Here is a 20,719-nt window from a genome sequence, read left to right as displayed (position 1 = left end):
ATTTTCTCTTTAGGTATAATACCAACGAACTGACCTACTCTTTTACCAATATTTTTGACACCGTTCCATACTCCTCTTCCGACAGATTTTATTCCATTCCATATACCTCTTCCAACATTTCGAAAGAAGTTTCCTATCTTACTGAAGAAACCCATTTTACTATATGTAAAAATCTAATGTCCGCCTAGTCTCTTACGTTTCCTGTTGAGTTCCATAGCATTCTTTAACTGGAGCTCATACATTCTGTTTCTCCTCTGGTAGAAAACATATTCTGGGTCAACTCCTGTGTTCGCGTCATCTGCATAAAGTTGTTTATATCCCACTTCAGGGTTTGTATAAAACTCTTTCCATCTCATATTTGCATACCATGGTGGCAAACCTAACGCAGCGTCATTTGACATGGCAGTTTGCATTTGTACATCTGTTGGCACTTGACCATAGTTTGCCATTGCAGTTTGTATTCTAACTTCATTTGGAATATTCTCTGGGTTTGGTTGTCCAGGTTGCTGTGCATTCGCTAAGTTCTGTGCGTCCATTTAATATTAGATAAAAATATCTCTTACGAGTACATATACTGAACATTTGCAGGCATTGGTTCATCTTCATATTCTCTGTACTTTTCTGCCATGTCAAATAAATAAATGACACAATGGAAAAAACCTAAAACAAATAGTCCTATTTCAAACCACATTTACTTACTAATAAAATTTCTTTGTTATGACACTTTCTCCAGTTTATAGGACCTCTCTCATATTCTCTCTTGTCATATATAAACTCATAGTCATGTATGTCCTCTAACCATCTCATAACGGTTTCCAAACCACTTTTATCGGATGTAAAGTAAAAGCATGGATGGTTATGTATAACGTCTAAAGTTCTAAAGAGTCTCTCAAAGTCCAGTCTACTTGGTATTGAAAATCCCATGTGTTATAGAACGGCGGGTCCACTATAAAGAAAACATTTTCCTTGTCTTTATATTTTTCATACAACTCTGTCCAATGACATCTCACAAACTCTATACCCTCAATATATTTTTCTATGTCCTCTTTGAAAACATTTGTATAGTTAAGATATAAAACTTTTGACATAAGTGTTTCAATGTCATGAACTCTTATAGCACCACTATATAATAGTCTAGCAGATATACTATCCCAGTCTATATATTCTGCTTTTTTCAAAACCTCTCTCACAATATTTTTCTTATCTAATGGTATACGTTCCATCTTACCTATAGGTATCTTTTCTTTTAACTCTTTCAATATATTGTTTGTGTCTGGAATATGTTTGAGACGGTTCATATAGTTGTCGAAGTCATTGCATATAATCTTTGAGTCAGGAAATACGGTATGACATAAATGGGATATTAGAAACTTCCACCGAACAAATCTACAAATGTTAGACCATTCGGTAGTTTCTTAAGTTCTCTCAATATAATATCTTTACATCTACTCTTATTTCCAAAGAACGGTAACGGTGGTTTTGTAAAATTCATTTATATATAATAATAAAAATGTTTTTACCCGAAAAGTGACAAAACATGAAAACATATATAATTTGTGAAAAGCGACACAAAATGTGACATTTAAAAAGTAACACCATTAATATGATGTAAATAACAACGGTTTTGGTTTTGTCACCGGCTGGTCGGCTGGGGTTCGGTCCTCCTCTTGGGTCTTGGGCAAAATTTCTTATGGGCTAGAGGGCGCAACGCGCCTGGAAGCCCCACTTACCTGACCTTAATACTATTCTCTTAACTATTATATCAATCACTGCTTAATGATATTCCCCTTGTTTTCATATCTTTCATTCTTTTATAAAATTCTCTTTTTCATATTGATCTCTGCTTTATGAAATTCTCTTCTGCTTTATATATTAGATTCTCTCGGACCCGGATATGCCGATATACTTAGTTCAAATAGTTCTCCAAAGCCTTCTTCAAGACCTCCTCCAAAACCACTTGATAAGAAGGCTTCTAAGAAAGGTTCTGAAAAAGATAAATGCAATATTGCATAATTGGAAGGAGCATTTTCTAACTCTCTTGTAGATTGAAAATCAAAAAGGATTAAAAATAAACATTTTTTTATTTGATAAGCTTTTACTTCTTAGAAAAATTGCAAATACTCAGATTCATGAGGGTCTGAGACTATTTGGATGCGAAACTATGCAAACTCTAATAAAGAATGCAGATAAATTATTAACTTTAGGCGCTTACCCTTTTGAAAACATTGACATTAACCATAAAAATAGTCACTTTCAATAAAAAAAGTGTTAATCTCTTTATTTTAAAGCATATTTTTATCAAATGGACACACAACAATTAAATATTGAACTAGGCTCTATGATGGATGATGTTTTGTCTGATATATTATCATCATGAAATTATTTGAATTCGAAAATCAGAAAATCAGAAGATTTTGAAGTGTTGAAACTAGTGAAACAATGGCACAAGTTTACATATATGATTTATCCATTTCTTGAATAAAGAAGAATTGCTTTTTTTATTTCGTTTGGTCGATATTTATTGAATTAACTTTTTTTCTAAAGCGAAAATTCTTTATTATTTGTCTCTTCAATTTCTTTTTAAATGTTATCAATTAAAAACAATGCAACCTCTCAAAATTTTTACTCACAAAAGTTTTCCAAGTAAATTCTTATTAAACATCGTATAGTGGTATTATTATTTTTGTTGAGACCATTCAAAAATTGAATAAGAATTTTTTTGATCCCCAAAATTCTGAATGAGTGACTCCTATGACAGCACGGAAGAAGATCCATTGATTGAAAAACCAACAAAACCAAAACAAGCCGAAAACAAGGCTACCCCAACAAAATGGGGTCTAATTTCATATATATTTTGCGCTATCGTAGGTTTATTTGTAATAATATTTGTGTTATTACATTATTTTCTTAACCCCTCAGATAATTACTTCATATACTTCAATGATATACATATTGATCATGAATACGTCTATACCAAATCTCGCCAAAAGAATTGTCATGAAAATATTAATCCAAATGGACTAAATTTCACTTTTGGGCAATATGGATGTGAAGCTCCCCATGAATTAGTTGAATCGTTCTTTGAAAACCTTAAAAATATCGCTCCAAAACCTAAATTCATTGTGTTTGGAGGAGATTCAACATATACATGGACATACAATCATACGTACAAGACGATACAAGAAGATTTATCAAGAATTACAACGAATCTTAAAAATTTATATCCAAAAGTTCCATTTATTTTAAATTTGGGCAATGCGGAGTACGATCCCAACTATGGAGGCTACAATTCAGATATAGAAACATTCATGAACACTTCAAAAATTTTGGGATCTTATTTGACAGATCAACAAAGGGAAACTTTCGAAAAAGGAGGCTATTATTACTATGACTATCCAAAGGCCAATCTACGCGTTATATCCTTGAACTCCGTTATTTACTCAAAAAGAAGAAATTTGACAGAATCAGATTTATACGGCCAGATTTCATGGTTAAAGAATATAATGAACACAGAATACAAGACATTAATACTTTTCCATATACAGCCAGGCGTTAACTACGCTGAAAAGAAGAATTCTTGGTATGATTATCATATCAACCAAATTTCACAAGTATTTGAAGAAAAACAACCAGATTACTTACTAGGAGCACATGTGCACCTTGATATGCTCATGCCGTTCTTTAATTCCAAGAATCTTGAAATAATTGCTTTAAGCAATCCAGCTGTTTCTCCGAAGCACGACAACAACCCTTCCTTCAGACTGTATTATATGAACAAAGGATTGTCCGATTACAAGCAATTTTACGCTGATATAAAGATAATCCGTCATTTTTAAATTGGGAACTTGAATATCAGTTCACAAAACTTTACGAACAATCTGATCTATCACAGAAGTCGTTAAAGTCTGCTGTGAAGTGGATTTCGACCACATCAAAAGGAATGTGGACTTTTCTTGAACATGTTTATTCAAGAGGTTTTGCAAACAATGCATTTTATCAGTGTATGCTTGGTTCAGCTGATATTGACCATTATAATTCTTGTGTTTCATCAAAACCACAAAATGAAATATTATTAATGAAAAATTAGATTAAATTTCCATGTGTATATTGCGATATGATAGTGAAGACAGCACTTGTTTTTTTCATGATTTATTAATATAGAATAATAAAATATAAAATTTCTATTCTTTAATTTCTTTATTTAATAATCTGAACACATAAAAATTGCAATAATAATCTGAGCTTACTTCAAATGCAAATTCGTTAGAGAAGAATTTCAAAGTCTGTTGAGATTTTTCAATTCTCGATTTTTAGGTTCCGTTAGAATCGATCTAATCATTGAAAGCTGTGACAGACTTTCATTTTTCTTCGGACTGTTTCAGAGAATTGAGCCTGAGTTCAATTCTCTGAAAAGTCTGGAAAAATATGTTCAGCTCTTGCTTCATTTTTAGTAAATGTTAGCATACCAAAATTCCCCGAAAGTTGTTTACTTTTTGCAGCTGAAATTGTTATTATTTTGGAATGAGCCGTTTTAATTTTGATATATTCTTAATGAAAAATTAGATTAAATTTCCATGTGTATATTGCTATATGGTAGCTAAGATAGCATTATTTGTTTTCATGCTTTATAAATATAGAATATAAAAATTTTAAATTATATATTCTTTAATTAATTTATTTGTTTTTATTTAGGAATGATGAAGAATGATGAAAAATTTTCCAGACAATTTTAGATGATTGCGAGAGAATTTCCTTTAATACATTTTTTTATATAAGAAAATCATCTCATCGAATTACTTGTTTATTATGGAATGCAATGGATAATTCTACAAAATCTGTATATACTATTTTTGCCAATGAAATGAGGATCAATACATGATATATTTCCCTTCACAGCGTAATTATAAAGAAAGAAATCAATATTTTAGAAGAAAATACCGTATGATGGAAATATATCCGGTATGACACTATTGTAATAAATTTTGACGATGGGAATAAAAAGAAAAATGTACGTTTTTTTATCGTTTTGAACATTTTGTAAACAAATTCAGAATTCTATGGATCTGTAATAATGATAATAATGACAACATTATCATCAATAAAATGGTTAATTTTATAAAGTCTGATTCATCAATCAACCGCCAAATTTTCTGATTCTTGCAAAATAAACTGTCGTCTGAATTTCCATGATCCAATTTTTTTCATTGTTTTATCATTTTATAAATGTTTGCCTCATATTTAGCTACATTTGCTCTTGCCAAAGAGATTGCTGTACCTGGATCCTATTCAGATTTTGTATCTTCAGAGTTACAGCTGTCGTTTGTTTCGAAAGATAATTTCGATTCTTTTGTCATCTTTCCAAATACAGAAAATTTCATTTACAACGATCATCCTCTTAAAAAGATCTACACGAATCCAACATCATTAAAAATAACTTCAAATGGAAACTTTCTAAATTATTCTTTTATTCAAATTGAAAAAGGTCAATGCGATTCTTTAGACTTTATTCTTAACAAAAACATAGATGATTGGGTTGAAATAAAGTCTTCATATCAGATGGCAAAAATCGCATGCTTTGCATTTGCTAATTCTCAAATGCCAAAATCAAATTTCTATACATCTGAAAGAAGATACACGTTTCATATATTCACGAGTTACATTTTGGATGAAAAATCATTCATTAAATGGGATACTCTACAACTTTCATTAAATTATACAACTGCAATGCTTCAAGTCCAATATGATACTCGCAGTGAATATTCATTTGGTATAAACAAAGATAGACAAAAATCTGAAGCTGATTTTTATTGCGTTCCATTATATGATTCTTCATTGGAATCATATTTAATTATTGATGACATTGTTGACTTTAGATACGGAAATTATAATGTAAATGTTAAAGAATCATATAATTTGAGCATTCCAGCTAATTCGTATATGATTTCTTTCGGTCTTAAATATGCAAGGTTCCATATTTCCTGCGGAACGTATTCAGAGACATTCCATCAAGGTGATTATCAAAAAGTTGTAGGATGGTCATTTTTATCCGATTCATATTTGAGAATTACAGGATACGATAATATATCATTTGTTATTATTAAAAACGCATCAAATGTTTTGCACTGCAAAGAAGATGTTACAATAATCGGAAGTAAAAGTTACACACTAAATTTCTACGATAATTCCAAATTATGCGTCTATGCTGTTGCAAATGATGGAGATATCCAAGTTAGTTATCGTAAGTATGCAAAATTTTATGATGAAAATGGAGCTGCTACTACTCCAAAGGATAAATATCAAAATTCCGTTGTTGCTGTAATCGATACTCCAAATAAGAATTCAAGTATCAAGTTTAAAGTTGGAGGAAAATCAGATAATCCTTATGTTATTCGAAACACCATCTATTCAAATAATTTCAGAGCATATCTTATCGCTGAAAACGGTTCAAAGAATCTTAACGACGAATGGAATGAGGAAGATCAAACCTGGCTAAAAGTGATTTTGTATTCTATTTATGCTTGTTGTGCTATTGTACCTCTTGCATTGATATTACTATTTTATTGCCTTATTAAAAAGTGTTATGTACCAAGAGGGAAGAAGGAAGCAAATGATGACAAATTGCAGCCATTAACAGCTTAAAAAATATCTATTTCATGCAAATAGTTTTTTAAAAGCTTTATTTTATTTAAATAACAAACATATATGTGAACTATCATCATTTCTGAATGAAAACACATTTGAGAATAGTTCTCTCATATCTGAGTTATTTCTTATACTGCTTTAATGATTTAGTACTTTATAAGCCTTTTCATTCATCTATCGGCGCGCTCCGCGCGCCGATAGATGATATATATAGAAGATTAATCGACATTTTTTCGCAAGTAGTGTAACAATCAAAAATCATTTTTAAATATCGATTTTTTAAGACTTAGTTTTGATAGTTTTCACTCAAAAATTTTCATCATATCTGAAATAATATCACAATATTAATTTGAGCTATTTGATTGGCGCTTTGCGCCAATCAAATAGCGAAAAAAAAATAACTTTTCAAAATATTTAATAATTATTTATCATCAAAAGTCATAAATCAATCTGATATTATTACATCATATCTGATTGCAAATCGTAATTTGTTGAAATAGCTTTGCCGAACAAACAACCAAAGTTGTTCTCAAAATATGATTAGCGGCGCGAAGCACCACTACGCAAACGATAGACAAAAGGTGTATGAAAAATTGAAAGAAATATTTCATTTTCATTTCATATTTTCATATTTTCTTAACCAGACATTCCGCACAATCTTCTAATGTATTACATTGATCTAATGCCTCATTGGTGTTCCATCATACCTTAAATGATTCACAATTTGCACATTTGGTTACTGAATTTTAGAATTGAGGAATATTATTCTCCAAATAGGATCCTTACTGTCTGATAAATTGAAAATTTTCGAAATTCGAAATTTGTATGTAAAATTACGATATCGTGAAATTTACACTTTTATTACGTTTTTATACAGGCGTGAAGCCTGTTAAAAATGCAATAAAAGTGTAATTATTATACTAATGATTATTTTTAATTCTAATGCCGAACAGCATTTGAATCAAACCTACCCCCTTAAAAAATTTTTGGTGGAAAATTGGAAAATGTTAACAAAGGGAGAAACTAACCAAACTCATTATGACAAATTGATGGAGATTTTTGCAGGATATAATGATGTCTACAATGCTTTGTACAGGCTGAAAACAAATGACGAAGAAAAATTAAACGCATTATACAAAAAAATCAGACAAAACCTGATTGACTCTTATCAAATTCAGCCTGATGTGATTATCAATGATATATCCGAACTTTCAATTTATAACAACCGCTACATGAAGTCATATTTAGCGATTGCCAAACAAATTGTTGACGAATACCATCTAAATCAGGTCAACAAAATCAACATGGTTTTTAATTACCTTTTCTACAAAGAATACAATATTGTATTGAATGAAAACGGGCAAAAAAGTTTTAACGATTTTGAAGATTCTCATTATTCATCTGATATTCACGAACAAAATACAATTTACAGATCTATTATGGATGATGACAAAATATCATTGATAACCTTTACAGAAAGAGAAGGATTTGATAAAAATCAAGAATTAAAAAGTGATTTATATCCATATTCAGCTGAAGGTCTTTCGTTACTTGAATTATGCTGTTATCATGGATCTGCTGATTGTTTTAAGTTTTTAATAACGAAATTTCAATCAGAAATCACTCCAGATTGTCTTAGATTTTCGTTTTTGAGTGGAAATCAAGACATTATGAATGAATGCTTGAAAGTACAAAAACCAGATAAGATATGCATGAAATATGCAATTATATCACACAATATCGATTTTGTCACATTTTTGATGAATGAACACAACATAGAAATTGATTTAGAAATGTGCTCTCAATACAATAATCTTCAATCATTTTTAGTTTACTTGGATCAAACAAATGACATCAACGCATGTTTTGTTTATTCTCCGAATTTCCATCTTTCATCACTTTTAGAATATTTTATTTCAAATGATGCAGATATCAATGCTAAAAACGAATATGAAGCAACCCCTCTTCATTGGGCAGCCATAGATGGTAGCAAAGAAACAGCCGAAATTCTTATTTCAAATGGAGCAGATATCAATGCTAAAGACAAATATGGATGTACCCCTCTTCATGATGCAGCCAGAGATAATAGTAAAGAAACAGCCGAAATTCTTATTTCAAATGGAGCAGATATCAATGCTAAAGACAAATATGGATGTACCCCTCTTCATGATGCAGCCAGAGATAATAGTAAAGAAACAGCCGAAATTCTTATTTCAAATGGAGCAGATATCAATGCTAAAGACAAATATGGATGTACCCCTCTTCATTACGCAGCCAGAGATAATAGTAAAGAAACAGCCGAAATTCTTATTTCAAATGGAGCAGATATCAATGCTAAAGACAAATATGGATGTACCCCTCTTCATGATGCAGCCAGTGATAATAGTAAAGAAACAGCCGAAATTCTTATTTCAAATGGAGCAGATATCAATGCTAAAACTAAATATGGATATACCCCTCTTCATGATGCAGCCAGTGATAATAGTAAAGAAACAGCCGAAATTCTTATTTCAAATGGAGCAGATATCAATGCTAAAGACAAAGATGGTCGTACATGATCAAGTAATATTTTGAGTATGAACATATTATGTGCATGTATATATACTTTTATTGCACTTTTAACATGCTTCGCGACTAAAAATATTAATTTTCTATTCTTATCAAGAATTCATTAATATAACAATGATCATATCATCAAGGTTCAGATGTTCATTTTTAATTTTATATGTATAAAATAACACATGTAAATCCAAAAATATTATCTAAATTTGAATCACAATTTGAAATATACTAAATTTCAAAAGGAAACATTTTCTTTATATGTTACTTAACACTCATGTGCTTATTCTCAAAAATATTCGGAATAATTTTATGATTTTTAACTTTGAATTTTTATTATGATTTTGTTCATTCATATGAATACATTCGTACAAACTATCGTTGTATGATAAATTAACATTTTTTGTGATTTTATTGTATTATTTGCTTGTCTGGGTATATGGAATTATTCATGAGTTACAAAAGCAAAAATTTATTATGTGAAATTGAAAATCATTATGATGATCAAATTTCTATTCAATTGGAATTGATGTGCATATAAAAATACATGATATTCATAGTGAAATTTCTGATCTGCTATATTATGTTATATCATGAATGCAATATTTTCACCATATCTCCAGTATAGCCGTTTCATCCAAGTAATTACTTACAAGATGTTTTCTTTCATCTTTCATTTGATTTTTCCGAATTCAAGGAGTGGAAAATTTTTTTAATTCACTATACTAGTTTTCTATTCATAAATACCATTTTGATGGATAAAATATCAAATTCGAATTATATTGGCCTTTTTCTATGGAACGTCGATGGAAAACTGATGAAAAAGAAGCTTCTTTCGACGATGCAATAATAGAAATAGATTATTACAGATGTAGTGGGTATGCATTTTGGCTTACATGTATTATAATTGCGTTACTTTCAGGATCAATTTATTCAGATTCTTCATTTTTAAAATTTGCATATCTAAATAGAACCAGAAATCCATATTCAGCATTTAAATTCCTTGAAATCAGACAAACAGGCAAAAATACTCTTACTGCAGAAATTCATGTTGATTATATATTCAATATTACTAGAGAGAACTTGATAAGTCATTTGGTTCTTGAAGCCACAAACGGTGGATTCAATTTTACTAAAAGAATAAGCGCAGCAAATGATGTTAAAATGAATGACAAAAATATCACATTTTCATTCAATATTCCTGTACGAGGAATAATATATGCAGTTATCAAGTACAATAATCGGCCAATTAGCCGAGTATTTAAGTTTTCAATTGCAAATGATTCAAAATCTTCTTCTTATATCTATTGCAATGAGAATAAGACAGGCAAGTATTGTATCTTTTACAATGTATGCGTTAAAAACAGCAGAATACAAGCGAATTTCGAAGAAATTCCACACCAAAATCCAGGATTTCTTCCTTACGACTTATCTGGCGTTTTTGAGCACGTATCCAGGTACGGCAGAGTGAATATGGAAGAAGAAATATTCAAAGCCGCGTTCGTGAGGCAAAAGGAAAACATGTATTTGACAATTAAAGATTTTTTGGAACAATGCGACCAATACAAGACATTCCAAACGATTGTATTCGACGAACGTAACTACCTGAATCAGCTGAATATCGCAAATAACCTGGATGTTGTTGTTTCGGGCAGAGATCAAAAATGTTTCCGAAATTTGATGATAAATAATTTCAAATCTGACGCAACAAAGGTCAGACCATTGATCAGAAATATCAAACAACGCAAACAGGAGATATATGTGCTGAATTCAGACTCTACAATCAAAGAAATTGACTCATTAGTTGATTCCATATTAGATTTCTGCGTGAGATGCGAAATAGTCTACGCGGATAAGAAACATACGGCCAAAGGACTACTGAACATGAAGTATGAACCTCAATTCATCGTTGGAGTCCAAACAGATTCAATGATCGCAACAGTTTTCATGAATACGACATTGATATCTGTAGTTCCAAAGGGACTATCGTGTTCTGATTGGATATCTGATGCTTCTAAGGATGGTTTACGAGCAGTTCAGGTATTTCCGAAACAAAAAGCTTCAAATTGCACTTCTTACTTTTGCGATGATTACCATTGTTCTGATATAATTAAAGGAGAATTTATTGTCAATCCAGATTTGGTTGGAAACGCACTTGCTGGAATATTCAGAAATAATTGTCCTCCTCTAACTTCAAAAGTAGATTGTTTGACTGGAGAAGTATTAGAAGAAGAAAGATATTGTTATTAAATATTATGTTTGTAAATTTTTAGAAATTTCATCATTTTTTTAGAGAAAATCTGTTTAAAATAGTCTTACTATAATAATGAGTAAGCTCAGTATTATTTATTATTTGATTCATAGTTGAAGTTCTTGAATAAGCTTTAATCTAATATAAATTGACATTTAATTTGATTTTTGTTGGAATCAATATATTAATGCTTAGCCTAATATCGAAAGAAATAAGTTCTTTATCTTCCTATCTAAAATTTCAAAGATATTTTAGAAAACAATAGATTATGCACTAATTTTCTAGAATAAGAAAAATAGTGGATAAGTAGCTATGGTTATACTTATTCAATAGGGCTCTCGAGACTTCATAAATTCACTGAATGATTAAAAATGAGCCAATTTTAAGCAAGAAAAAGCCTGAAAAATATATATAATCGATAGAATAATGTTTTTAATAGATCTTGATGTCTAAAAAATGCAAAGGATTCTTAACACAATTTTAAGCTAAATAAGATCATATTTCTTTTTCTTCTTCTTTATCTCCGGATTCACTTTTAGTGAGCCGTATTTTTTCAATGATTTTATCTCCAATATCCATCACATTGTTATAAATTGATGTTCCAGTTACCATAAGAATAAATCCAAATATTTCCATTATTGACCATAATGAGATACTCTCATCATAGTGGTGAGTTGTGTAATGAAGAATCAACATGATAATCCAAACAAGAATTGTAACCGTTGCTGCAACTAATGATCTTGAAGTTGCAGAAACCATTTTTGTATAAAGAATTCCGGACCAATTATACATCATAATTGAAAAGAATGTAACAATTTGGAGACTGAGAATCTTATGATTATGAAACGTCATGTAATATGAATTCTTTAAGTTCTCATATGATCCATGATCTTTTCCATGAATTCAGTTGTAATTTGCAAAAAAATTGCAAGTGATATTACAATTCCAGCAATTCCTTCTGATCCAATGATGAATATAGGTGGAACTGGTTTCTCAACTCCTTTCATTAGTTTCTCTTCCAAAACAAAATGAATTGATGCTACGAATTGCCCACATAATGCAATTGCAATTCCTAATAAAGATTTGGACGCAAATTTGACTTTTTTGCCAAATGAATTCTTCCAACCAATGACTGATCCACCAACAAAAACCAAACCTGCAAATGCAAATGAAACACCAATTACGTGCCTCTGTTTTGGCTTCTTTTTGAGAATTGCCCATGATGTGAACATTGTGAAGAAGCAAAGAAACCTCGTAAAACTAAAATGACAGAAGCATTGCAAAATATTAAACCAATGGAATTCAAAGCTGTTTTAACAAGTTCTAGAAGAGATAACAATGCTACAACAAATGGATATTTCCATCCAAGGCTTCCAATTGGATTTCGAAATGCATCCTCCTTTGAAAGAAAGACGACTTTATTTTTGTAATAAGATGATTCATCTTTTTCATCTTCTTCCAATGTCCGAAATGGTGCTACAGTCGCTGCTTCCAAGTGTTTGGCTTCGATGTTTTACTCGATGAAGACGCAAATCCTCATGTTTTGGAAATTAACTATCGTCCTTCTCTCGATTATTATCGTGGACCTGAGAGACGCATGAAAGTATCTATGTTGGCCGAAGCAATGAGGATCGCGGCCCCATTGAGTATTGTTCAAAAGGCGATTGACTGTCGTGGATGGGCATGGAATAGCGAACAATGGTCAGCTTATGCATCAAGTTTCGACATGGCTGATGTAATTAAAGAAGAAAGGGAAAAAGCTTACCAATCTTCGAATTTCACACGAGTATATCCAACAGAAGGCCCTGAAATGAGCGTTTATGATAGAGTTATGAAGGTTGCGGATACTCTTCCTATGGATTTCCTACCTGGAATCAAACTCCCCGCCCACATTGTACGTGGCGGCGAGGCATAGTTGTTTGTTAATATAAATTTGTTTTGATATTGATTTGTATGTAATTTTTTTGATCTTGTCTTGTAGATCCAATAATGACAATAAATTTTTCACGCTGTGGCCTTTTTTATTCGATGAATATGACAGTATTATGCAGTATGTGTAAGCGGATATGGATCAAATCATTGGGAACATGTTTTGGTAAGAGAAATTGGGGTAATAGCCTGAAGTATTCAGCCAATGAAAATTTAATCAAACTGTTATTTGTCAAATTTGCTAAACTGATTTTTAAGATTATTACATATTTTCAAAATATATCTGATTTGGATGATTAATGAACTGGCTAGATAAATTTTCAGTTTTATTTCAATTTTCAAGACCATTTATTGAAAAAAGGATTTGAACAATTCATTTGCATTCTATTATAGATCAAAAATATATCAAAATGTTTTGTAGCGGTGAAATTTGAAAGGTTTGTCAATTTGTGGTTTCAACAATAAAAGTGCCAATCAATTCCTTATTAAAAATCAATCCAAATCCGACCATCCAACAACAACAACAGAGTCATCTACAGAAACTTTTTCGGCTTTTATCAAAGGGGGCTTCGTCCACAACAAAGATATCGACCAAAATTGTTCCCATTATGCTTGACATATGAAGTATAGTAATAGTGTGTATGGACTCATAGAATGACTTTCGTTTGATTTCGAGATATATTATGATCTTCTAAAATATGCATATTTTACTTGAAAACGCATATACTTTATCATATTATGAAAATTGCACAAAAAAAGTCACTCAAGACGAGCAAAATTCGATGCTTAAAAAGTAAATTGTTTATTGATTCGGCTACTTGCAGGTATTTTTTTGAAGCAACACTTTACTCGATTTTCTTTCTGCATCTGCATATAAAATATGCACAAATAAGGATTTTTAATTGAAAATATTTTTCGAATTGGGTAAATAAATCGTTAGATCTTAAATTTTAATAATCCTTTCTTCTTAAAATGAGAATGCAGTAATAGGAACTGTGTATGATAGTTGGAGTATTGTTAAATTGCGCGAAATTTTGATAAGTTTCGAAAACGATTTGTAGTGTGTTCAAATATATTAAAGTTTAATAACATGTGATGGCATCGACTGCAAACAATCGATATTATGTGATTGATGAAAATCAATATCAACATTTAAAAATTTCGAGGCTTTTTTGACTGAAAGCAATTGCTTTGGACACCTAGAACGAAGTTCTACTTGATGAATTTCTCCAATTTTTTTCTATTTTAGAAAATGCCTAAGCAATTTTCTATAAAATAATAATGTTTTTTTCAATTCTCGATTTTTTTTGGAAAAATGTGGTTAAAAAAATCGAAAAATGAAAATTTACAGAGAAACAAAACATTTTCATTGTGTTCCAAATCGATTAAACCTTTTTATTTTTGTTATTCTATAATTTTTCGACTAAGGTATGTCAATTATACAGCAAAATCAATTAACATTTTTTCAAAGATAAAGAAAAGAAGTTTACATTCCAAAATTATAAATCAGTCATAGTTTATTATCAAAAATGATATATAATTCTATATAGAGAAACTGCCATTGTTAGGAATATAAAATTAATTCTGGTTCAAATTAAGGATTATCTTCACTTGTTTAGAAACCATTGTAAATATCTAGAAAACAATCAATAATATCATAATTTTATTCACAAATGAGTTCAAGAAATATATTGTGATTTGCATTTCGATAATAAATCCGAATCAAATGTATAATAAAATCGCACATTTAGATTTCTTATCATAATAATGTTATCAATTAGTGACTATGGCTACAGAACATGAAACATTAGTTCTGTATCTCATAATCAAACGGAAGTCAAGCTGAGATATTTGAGTTTTTATCACATGATAGTATGCATAATACTATATCAGAATGACTAGTCTATCTGTTGTTTTAATATCGTTTTAAATTTTTTATGCCAAAATAACACTTTGGTTATCATTGGTAATACGTAAGGTTGCTACTGTTGTAATATTTCGAAAAAAATGGTAATTTTTTCATACGATTTGGCTAATACTGATAGAATATAATATTGAGGATGTAAGCTTTATTTGTATTATATATATATATATACATTTCAAACCTGATGCAGGATTTTGTGATCTGATTTATTGATCTTGTGAATAAGTCGCGTTATTGAATTCCCAAATATAATAACGTGCATTTTGTAATGATTGCAATGATATAATAATAGATGCAAGATGCTATATGAATTTAATGGCGACTAATTATATTAAATATAAAACATTTATTGTTTTGATTAAGGGTGCCCGATAGACGATAGACCACCTTTATATTGAGTAACAAGAATCCGAATAATCCATACATTCTTGTTCTAATAACGTTATTTTTGTGATGTTTACATTTTCCCTCCGTATTAATTAATCCAAAATTACCATAACATGATAGTATGCCTACCTCCATTACTCAGTTATTCATGGGGGTTTGTTATTAATCCCGAGTAAAGACTTCGACTTTTATCACTTATTTTTCAGATGTTTACAAAAAATTGAGGGAAAATTATTAAGAAAACTTTTGTTAATATTTGAATGCAATAGAATTTCGAAAGACCTTTATTTATACCTTCTTACACTTCGTTTAAAGCTAATTTGAGAATTTGATATTTATCATTAATTCATTTTATCATTTTATTTGCACTTTTTCAATAGAATATTGGATTTTTATTTTGAATACTATTCAAAAATTGTGTGGTTATTTGAAAAGTGTAAAAGATTTTTTTTAGATGAGTCATAAACTAATCCCGAATTATGAATATTTGGCTGCCCATATCAAAGATTATATTCAAGAGGATAAGCTTTTTGATATTTTTGAACTCAAAGATTTAAAGAAAATCTTAAAATTAGCGAACTTTACATCAGAAGATTTCATTACTCTTCTTAAACAATCTGAATCTACCCTTGATGAAAATGAGCTATATGAATGCGCTCGAAACACTAATGTTTCAATTCGCAATTACCAAGAAGTTATTTCAATACTTAAATCTGTTCGAAAATACATGAAATTATCGATGTTAGATGGAATTATTGTTTTTTAGATGAAACTGATAAAGTTATTTCAGAATCAACAATAAAAATCCAAAAACTTCAAGCAGAGTTCAACTCCATTCAAAAAGCAAAACAAAAAAGTGACAACAAAATACAATTACTTAAATTCGAACTCAAAGAAAAAGAAAGTATAATATCTCAAATTAATGAAGAAAAACCCACCGATGCGAATCTACTTAAAGAATTCAAATATCCAGATCAAGCTTCAAAAATTATTTGGAATCTCAATACTAACAATATCACAGAATCCACAAAACAGATAATTGAACTCATTAAAACCAAAAAAATTCCTCTCAAAATGGCACTTCATTTAATTGATACTATTTCAACACTTCGCCTCAAGAATATTGCTGAATATGCAAAATTTTATCAAGATATTTCAAAGGAGTTTTCTTTAATTATCAAACCAGGAAATCATGATTTAGCAACATTATTATTCTATACAGGTTTTCATTTTAAAGATTTCAAACCTAAAAAAAAGGAAGAAAACATTCTTAATATCTATAGAAAAGATAGCCTTTTATATTTTATCGCTTGGGATAAAATCGATGATCTTAAAAGCAAATTCCCAAACTTAGATATTAATGAGAGATGCGATGGTTTAACACCTCTTGAGTGTGCATGCAAATTTGGATCAGAGTTATGTTTTATATACTTGAAAAATAAAGGTGCAAAATATACTAAAAATACTGCAAAATTTGCTTGTGAAGGTGGAAATAAAATAATTTTCGCACAAATGCTAAACGCTGGTCAATCATTTAAAGGTTTAATTGACATTGCATTGATTCACCGTAATTATCCTTCAAGAAGTTTTGATCAACATCCTTCCTCAGGAATAGCAAAATTTTTGTATTATGGGAATTTTGATACTGCATCATATCTAATTCAAAATGGAAATAGCGTGAACAATAAATTTATTCTCTTTCTTTTAATATCAATCATCGTTTTATGAAGTTCACTTTCTTTTAATATCAATCATCGTTTTATTTAATTCACTTTATTTTAATATCAATCATTGTTTTATGACATTCACTTTCTTTTAATATCAATCATTGTTTTATAACATTCTCTTTCTTTTAATATCAATCATCGTTTTATTACATTCCCTTTCTTTTAATATCAATCATCGTTTTATTACATTCCCTTTCTTTTAATATCAATCATCGTTTTATAGAATTCTCATTCTTTTAAAATCAATCATCGTTTTATTTGATTCACTTTCTTTTAATATCGATAATTGTTTTATGACATTCTCTTTCTTTTAATATCAACCATCGTTTTATGAAGTTCTTTTTATATTAACGAATGTCCACTTAGCATTGCAATTAAACAAAATGCACACGAAATTATCAAATTATTAATTGAACATGGAGCAGATATCAATATTAAACTTATTAACTTTCTTTTAATATCAATCATCGTTTTATAGAATTCACTTTCTTTTAATATCAATCATTGTTTTATGACATTAACTTTCTTTTAATATCAATCATTATTTTATTACATTAACTTTCTTTTAATATCAATAATTATTTTACGGCATTCACTTTATTTTAATATCAATCATCGTTTTATTTGATTCACTTTCTTTTAATATCAATCATTGTTTTATGACATTCTCTTTCTTTTAATATCAATCATCGTTTTATGACATTCACTTTATTTTAATATCAATCATCGTTTTATTTGATTCTCTTACTTTTAATATCAATCATCGTTCTATGAAATTCACTTTCTTTTAATATCAATAATTGTTTTATGACATTCACTTTCTTTTAATATCAATCATTGTTTTATGACATTCTCTTTCTTTTAATATCAATCATCGTTTTATGACATTCACTTTATTTTAATATCAATCATCGTTTTATTTGATTCTCTTACTTTTAATATCAATCATCGTTCTATGAAATTCACTTTCTTTTAATATCAATAATTGTTTTATGACATTCACTTTATTTTAATATCAATCATTGTTTTATGACATTCTCTTTCTTTTAATATCAATCATCGTTTTATTACATTCCCTTTCTTTTAATATCAATCATCGTTTTATTACATTCCCTTTCTTTTAATATCAATCATCGTTTTATAGAATTCTCATTCTTTTAAAATCAATCATCGTTTTATTTGATTCACTTTCTTTTAATATCGATAATTGTTTTATGACATTCTCTTTCTTTTAATATCAACCATCGTTTTATAGAATTCTCTTTCTTTTAATATCAATCATTGTTTTATGACATTCACTTTCTTTTAATATCAATCATCATTTTGGTAAAAAAGGGGGTTGGCGTCCTAAGGCGTCCTAGTGTAAATTTCTCAAAATTGTGATATTTACATCACATTTTTGAGAGGTTTATGGGCGTCCTAAGGGAAAATTGAATAGCTAGGGCGTCCCGAATTTTCATTCTAAGATTTAAATATATTATATACTTAAGTATAATACAAGCAATATAAAAATTAAATTTTTATTATGTTAACTTATAAGAAAATTTTTTGAATTATCGTTGATTTATTGTAATCTTTCCAGGCTATACTTTTGAAATCAACTTTACCTGTCATACGCATTAATGTAGTAGATGTCCAGGTGTAGCTATTATATCCCAGCAACATTGGTATTTTATCATTGTAAGATATCAAAATGAAGCGTTTTTTCAGATATAATTTTTCGTAAATTTTTCAAAAATAAGATGGTAAAAAAGCCTCGACTTGCTCGAAAAATAACAATTTTTTTACTTGTAAAAATAACCCTTTTACAGCATGGGCAGCTATTCAATCACTATTTCTTTTTCTAAAAGTATATTTTTCAAAAAAATTAAGATCAAATTCGACAATTTCTTGATGAAAGCAAAAATATTACACATACTTCTAGATGCATGGGATAAAATATGCAATTATTCAATCAATTCGCATGATTTGAAAAAAAAATCTAAATTTGATAAAAATGTAGAAATTTTTTATTTTTAACTTGAGATTCGATTTTTTTGATCCAATTTGTGAATTTTTTTTGATCGGAATTTCAATTAATTTGAGTAGTAGATATGACGGGTTTAGTGACTTTTTTGTAAACGTAAGAATCATACATTTTTGAATAACTGAAGGTGTCACTACAGTTAGTATGGCTATCTTGGGTACGGCGGCACTGCGTTCCACCTTACCCAACTTAACCTTAAATATTTACAAAACCATCTGACACATAAATGACTTCACTAATGACTTCGCTAACGACTTCACTAATGAAAAAATAAACGTTCTCACTAACGTTCCCACTAATGTTCTCATTTACAAAAGTATTGCAGCGCTTCCCATTGCTGTGCTTCACATAACAGCTCATAATCTTCTGACTCACTTTCTTCTTCATATAGGTCAAAATCACTGTCATAGTTTATACCTGTAAGTTTTGACAAAGCTAATGAAACACGTTTACCATTTGTATCTATTGCTTTTATATATCTCCCATTATGTTTGTTGTCATAAACGCTCAAACTAACTTTACCCTTTCTCCCTCGTATCTGATAGAATGTATTTTCACGAGGAACGAAGAACAAATTCTTGAACTCATGACCGTTGTAGTTTGTTATCTCAATAGTTTTCGTCATTTATATAAAAATAAACTTAAAAATTAATGATATCACCACTCCCACACGTATGAAAACATAGCACAAAAATAAATTTAGGTGAAGTGGTGAGATCTCACCTCTTTTTTCACCCACTTGAATTCATTGCTTTATAACTCTCTTCCTTTATCCAACTCTTCTAACTTCTTCTTAAGTTCAGCAATGTTGTCCTCATGAAGTTTAATCTTTCTCAAAATTCCTTCTCTATCTAATGGTTGCTTTATCTTTCTAAACTGAACTCTACCATCCTTCATAGTATGAATGTAAAAACCTTCTGGAATAGTTCCTGATTTAATGTATTCTACCAAAAACTTTTGTTTCATTGCTTCAGTGACTTTATTTGTCATTTTACTCTAAGGTGAAGCTAGCACAGCGATAATGGATTTCATGACTTTTAGTATTTCATGCAATCTTAACAGATAGCCTTACAAGTACTTCCAGTGTCCCTAGCTGTCCCTCCTTTTTATATAACTCCATGACATTTATAATCTCGCGAAACTTAACAGGTAGCATAACAGATTAAAATCAGATGAGGTTTTGAACCAAAATTTCTAAGCAACGTTGTCAAGGATTTTGAGGAACTAGGGACAGAGTGTGGCAAAGTCCGATTTAATTTATCTTCATCTGTTTC

At 29.7% G+C, this 20,719-nt stretch overlaps 9 protein-coding genes across 9 annotated transcripts, besides 2 other annotated features; 5 read left to right on the top strand and 4 right to left on the bottom strand.

Annotated features, from left to right (window-relative positions):
* Positions 1-173: 173 nt before the first annotated feature.
* Positions 174-536, bottom strand: TVAGG3_0749540 (uncharacterized protein; the record flags this gene model as incomplete). Its single annotated transcript, XM_001286472.2, has 1 exon — positions 174-536. The coding sequence occupies one exon, from the start codon at positions 534-536 to the stop codon at positions 174-176; it is 363 nt and encodes a 120-aa protein (XP_001286473.2).
* A 2,060-nt stretch (positions 537-2,596) lies between these two features.
* TVAGG3_0749530 (sphingomyelin catabolic process) lies at positions 2,597-4,616 on the top strand (the record flags this gene model as incomplete). The annotated part of the gene is made up of 1 exon (XM_051245171.1): positions 3,249-3,836. One exon carries the CDS (start codon positions 3,249-3,251, stop codon positions 3,834-3,836), a length of 588 nt encoding a protein of 195 aa, XP_051091758.1.
* Positions 4,617-5,223: 607 nt separating this feature from the next.
* On the top strand, positions 5,224-6,644 carry TVAGG3_0749520 (uncharacterized protein; the record flags this gene model as incomplete). Its single annotated transcript, XM_001298658.1, has 1 exon — positions 5,224-6,639. The coding sequence occupies one exon, from the start codon at positions 5,224-5,226 to the stop codon at positions 6,637-6,639; it is 1,416 nt and encodes a 471-aa protein (XP_001298659.1).
* Positions 6,645-7,633: 989 nt separating this feature from the next.
* On the top strand, positions 7,634-9,458 carry TVAGG3_0749510 (ankyrin repeat and SOCS box-containing protein 4 family; the record flags this gene model as incomplete). The annotated part of the gene is made up of 1 exon (XM_001298657.1): positions 7,647-9,200. One exon carries the CDS (start codon positions 7,647-7,649, stop codon positions 9,198-9,200), a length of 1,554 nt encoding a protein of 517 aa, XP_001298658.1.
* A 340-nt stretch (positions 9,459-9,798) lies between these two features.
* Positions 9,799-11,477, top strand: TVAGG3_0749500 (uncharacterized protein; the record flags this gene model as incomplete). The annotated part of the gene is made up of 1 exon (XM_001299226.1): positions 9,997-11,451. One exon carries the CDS (start codon positions 9,997-9,999, stop codon positions 11,449-11,451), a length of 1,455 nt encoding a protein of 484 aa, XP_001299227.1.
* A 470-nt stretch (positions 11,478-11,947) lies between these two features.
* On the bottom strand, positions 11,948-12,247 carry TVAGG3_0749490 (negative regulation of mitochondrial outer membrane permeabilization protein; the record flags this gene model as incomplete). Its single annotated transcript, XM_001299225.1, has 1 exon — positions 11,948-12,247. The coding sequence occupies one exon, from the start codon at positions 12,245-12,247 to the stop codon at positions 11,948-11,950; it is 300 nt and encodes a 99-aa protein (XP_001299226.1).
* Positions 12,248-12,318: 71 nt separating this feature from the next.
* On the bottom strand, positions 12,319-12,684 carry TVAGG3_0749480 (negative regulation of mitochondrial outer membrane permeabilization protein; the record flags this gene model as incomplete). Its single annotated transcript, XM_001299224.1, has 1 exon — positions 12,319-12,684. The coding sequence occupies one exon, from the start codon at positions 12,682-12,684 to the stop codon at positions 12,319-12,321; it is 366 nt and encodes a 121-aa protein (XP_001299225.1).
* Positions 12,685-13,049: 365 nt separating this feature from the next.
* On the top strand, positions 13,050-13,367 carry TVAGG3_0749470 (positive regulation of cilium movement; the record flags this gene model as incomplete). Its single annotated transcript, XM_001299223.1, has 1 exon — positions 13,050-13,367. The coding sequence occupies one exon, from the start codon at positions 13,050-13,052 to the stop codon at positions 13,365-13,367; it is 318 nt and encodes a 105-aa protein (XP_001299224.1).
* A 2,300-nt stretch (positions 13,368-15,667) lies between these two features.
* Positions 15,668-15,693: a mobile genetic element.
* Positions 15,694-18,744: 3,051 nt separating this feature from the next.
* Positions 18,745-19,502: a mobile genetic element.
* A 696-nt stretch (positions 19,503-20,198) lies between these two features.
* On the bottom strand, positions 20,199-20,435 carry TVAGG3_0749440 (uncharacterized protein; the record flags this gene model as incomplete). The annotated part of the gene is made up of 1 exon (XM_051245170.1): positions 20,199-20,435. The coding sequence occupies one exon, from the start codon at positions 20,433-20,435 to the stop codon at positions 20,199-20,201; it is 237 nt and encodes a 78-aa protein (XP_051091757.1).
* Between the last annotated feature and the right edge of the window lie 284 nt (positions 20,436-20,719).

Source organism: Trichomonas vaginalis, chromosome III (assembly GCF_026262505.1).
Source record: "Trichomonas vaginalis G3 chromosome III, whole genome shotgun sequence".
Classification (NCBI taxonomy): Eukaryota; Parabasalia; order Trichomonadida; family Trichomonadidae; genus Trichomonas; species Trichomonas vaginalis.
Note: the sequence above shows the minus strand (reverse complement) of the source record. Positions and strands in the feature narration are given on the sequence as shown.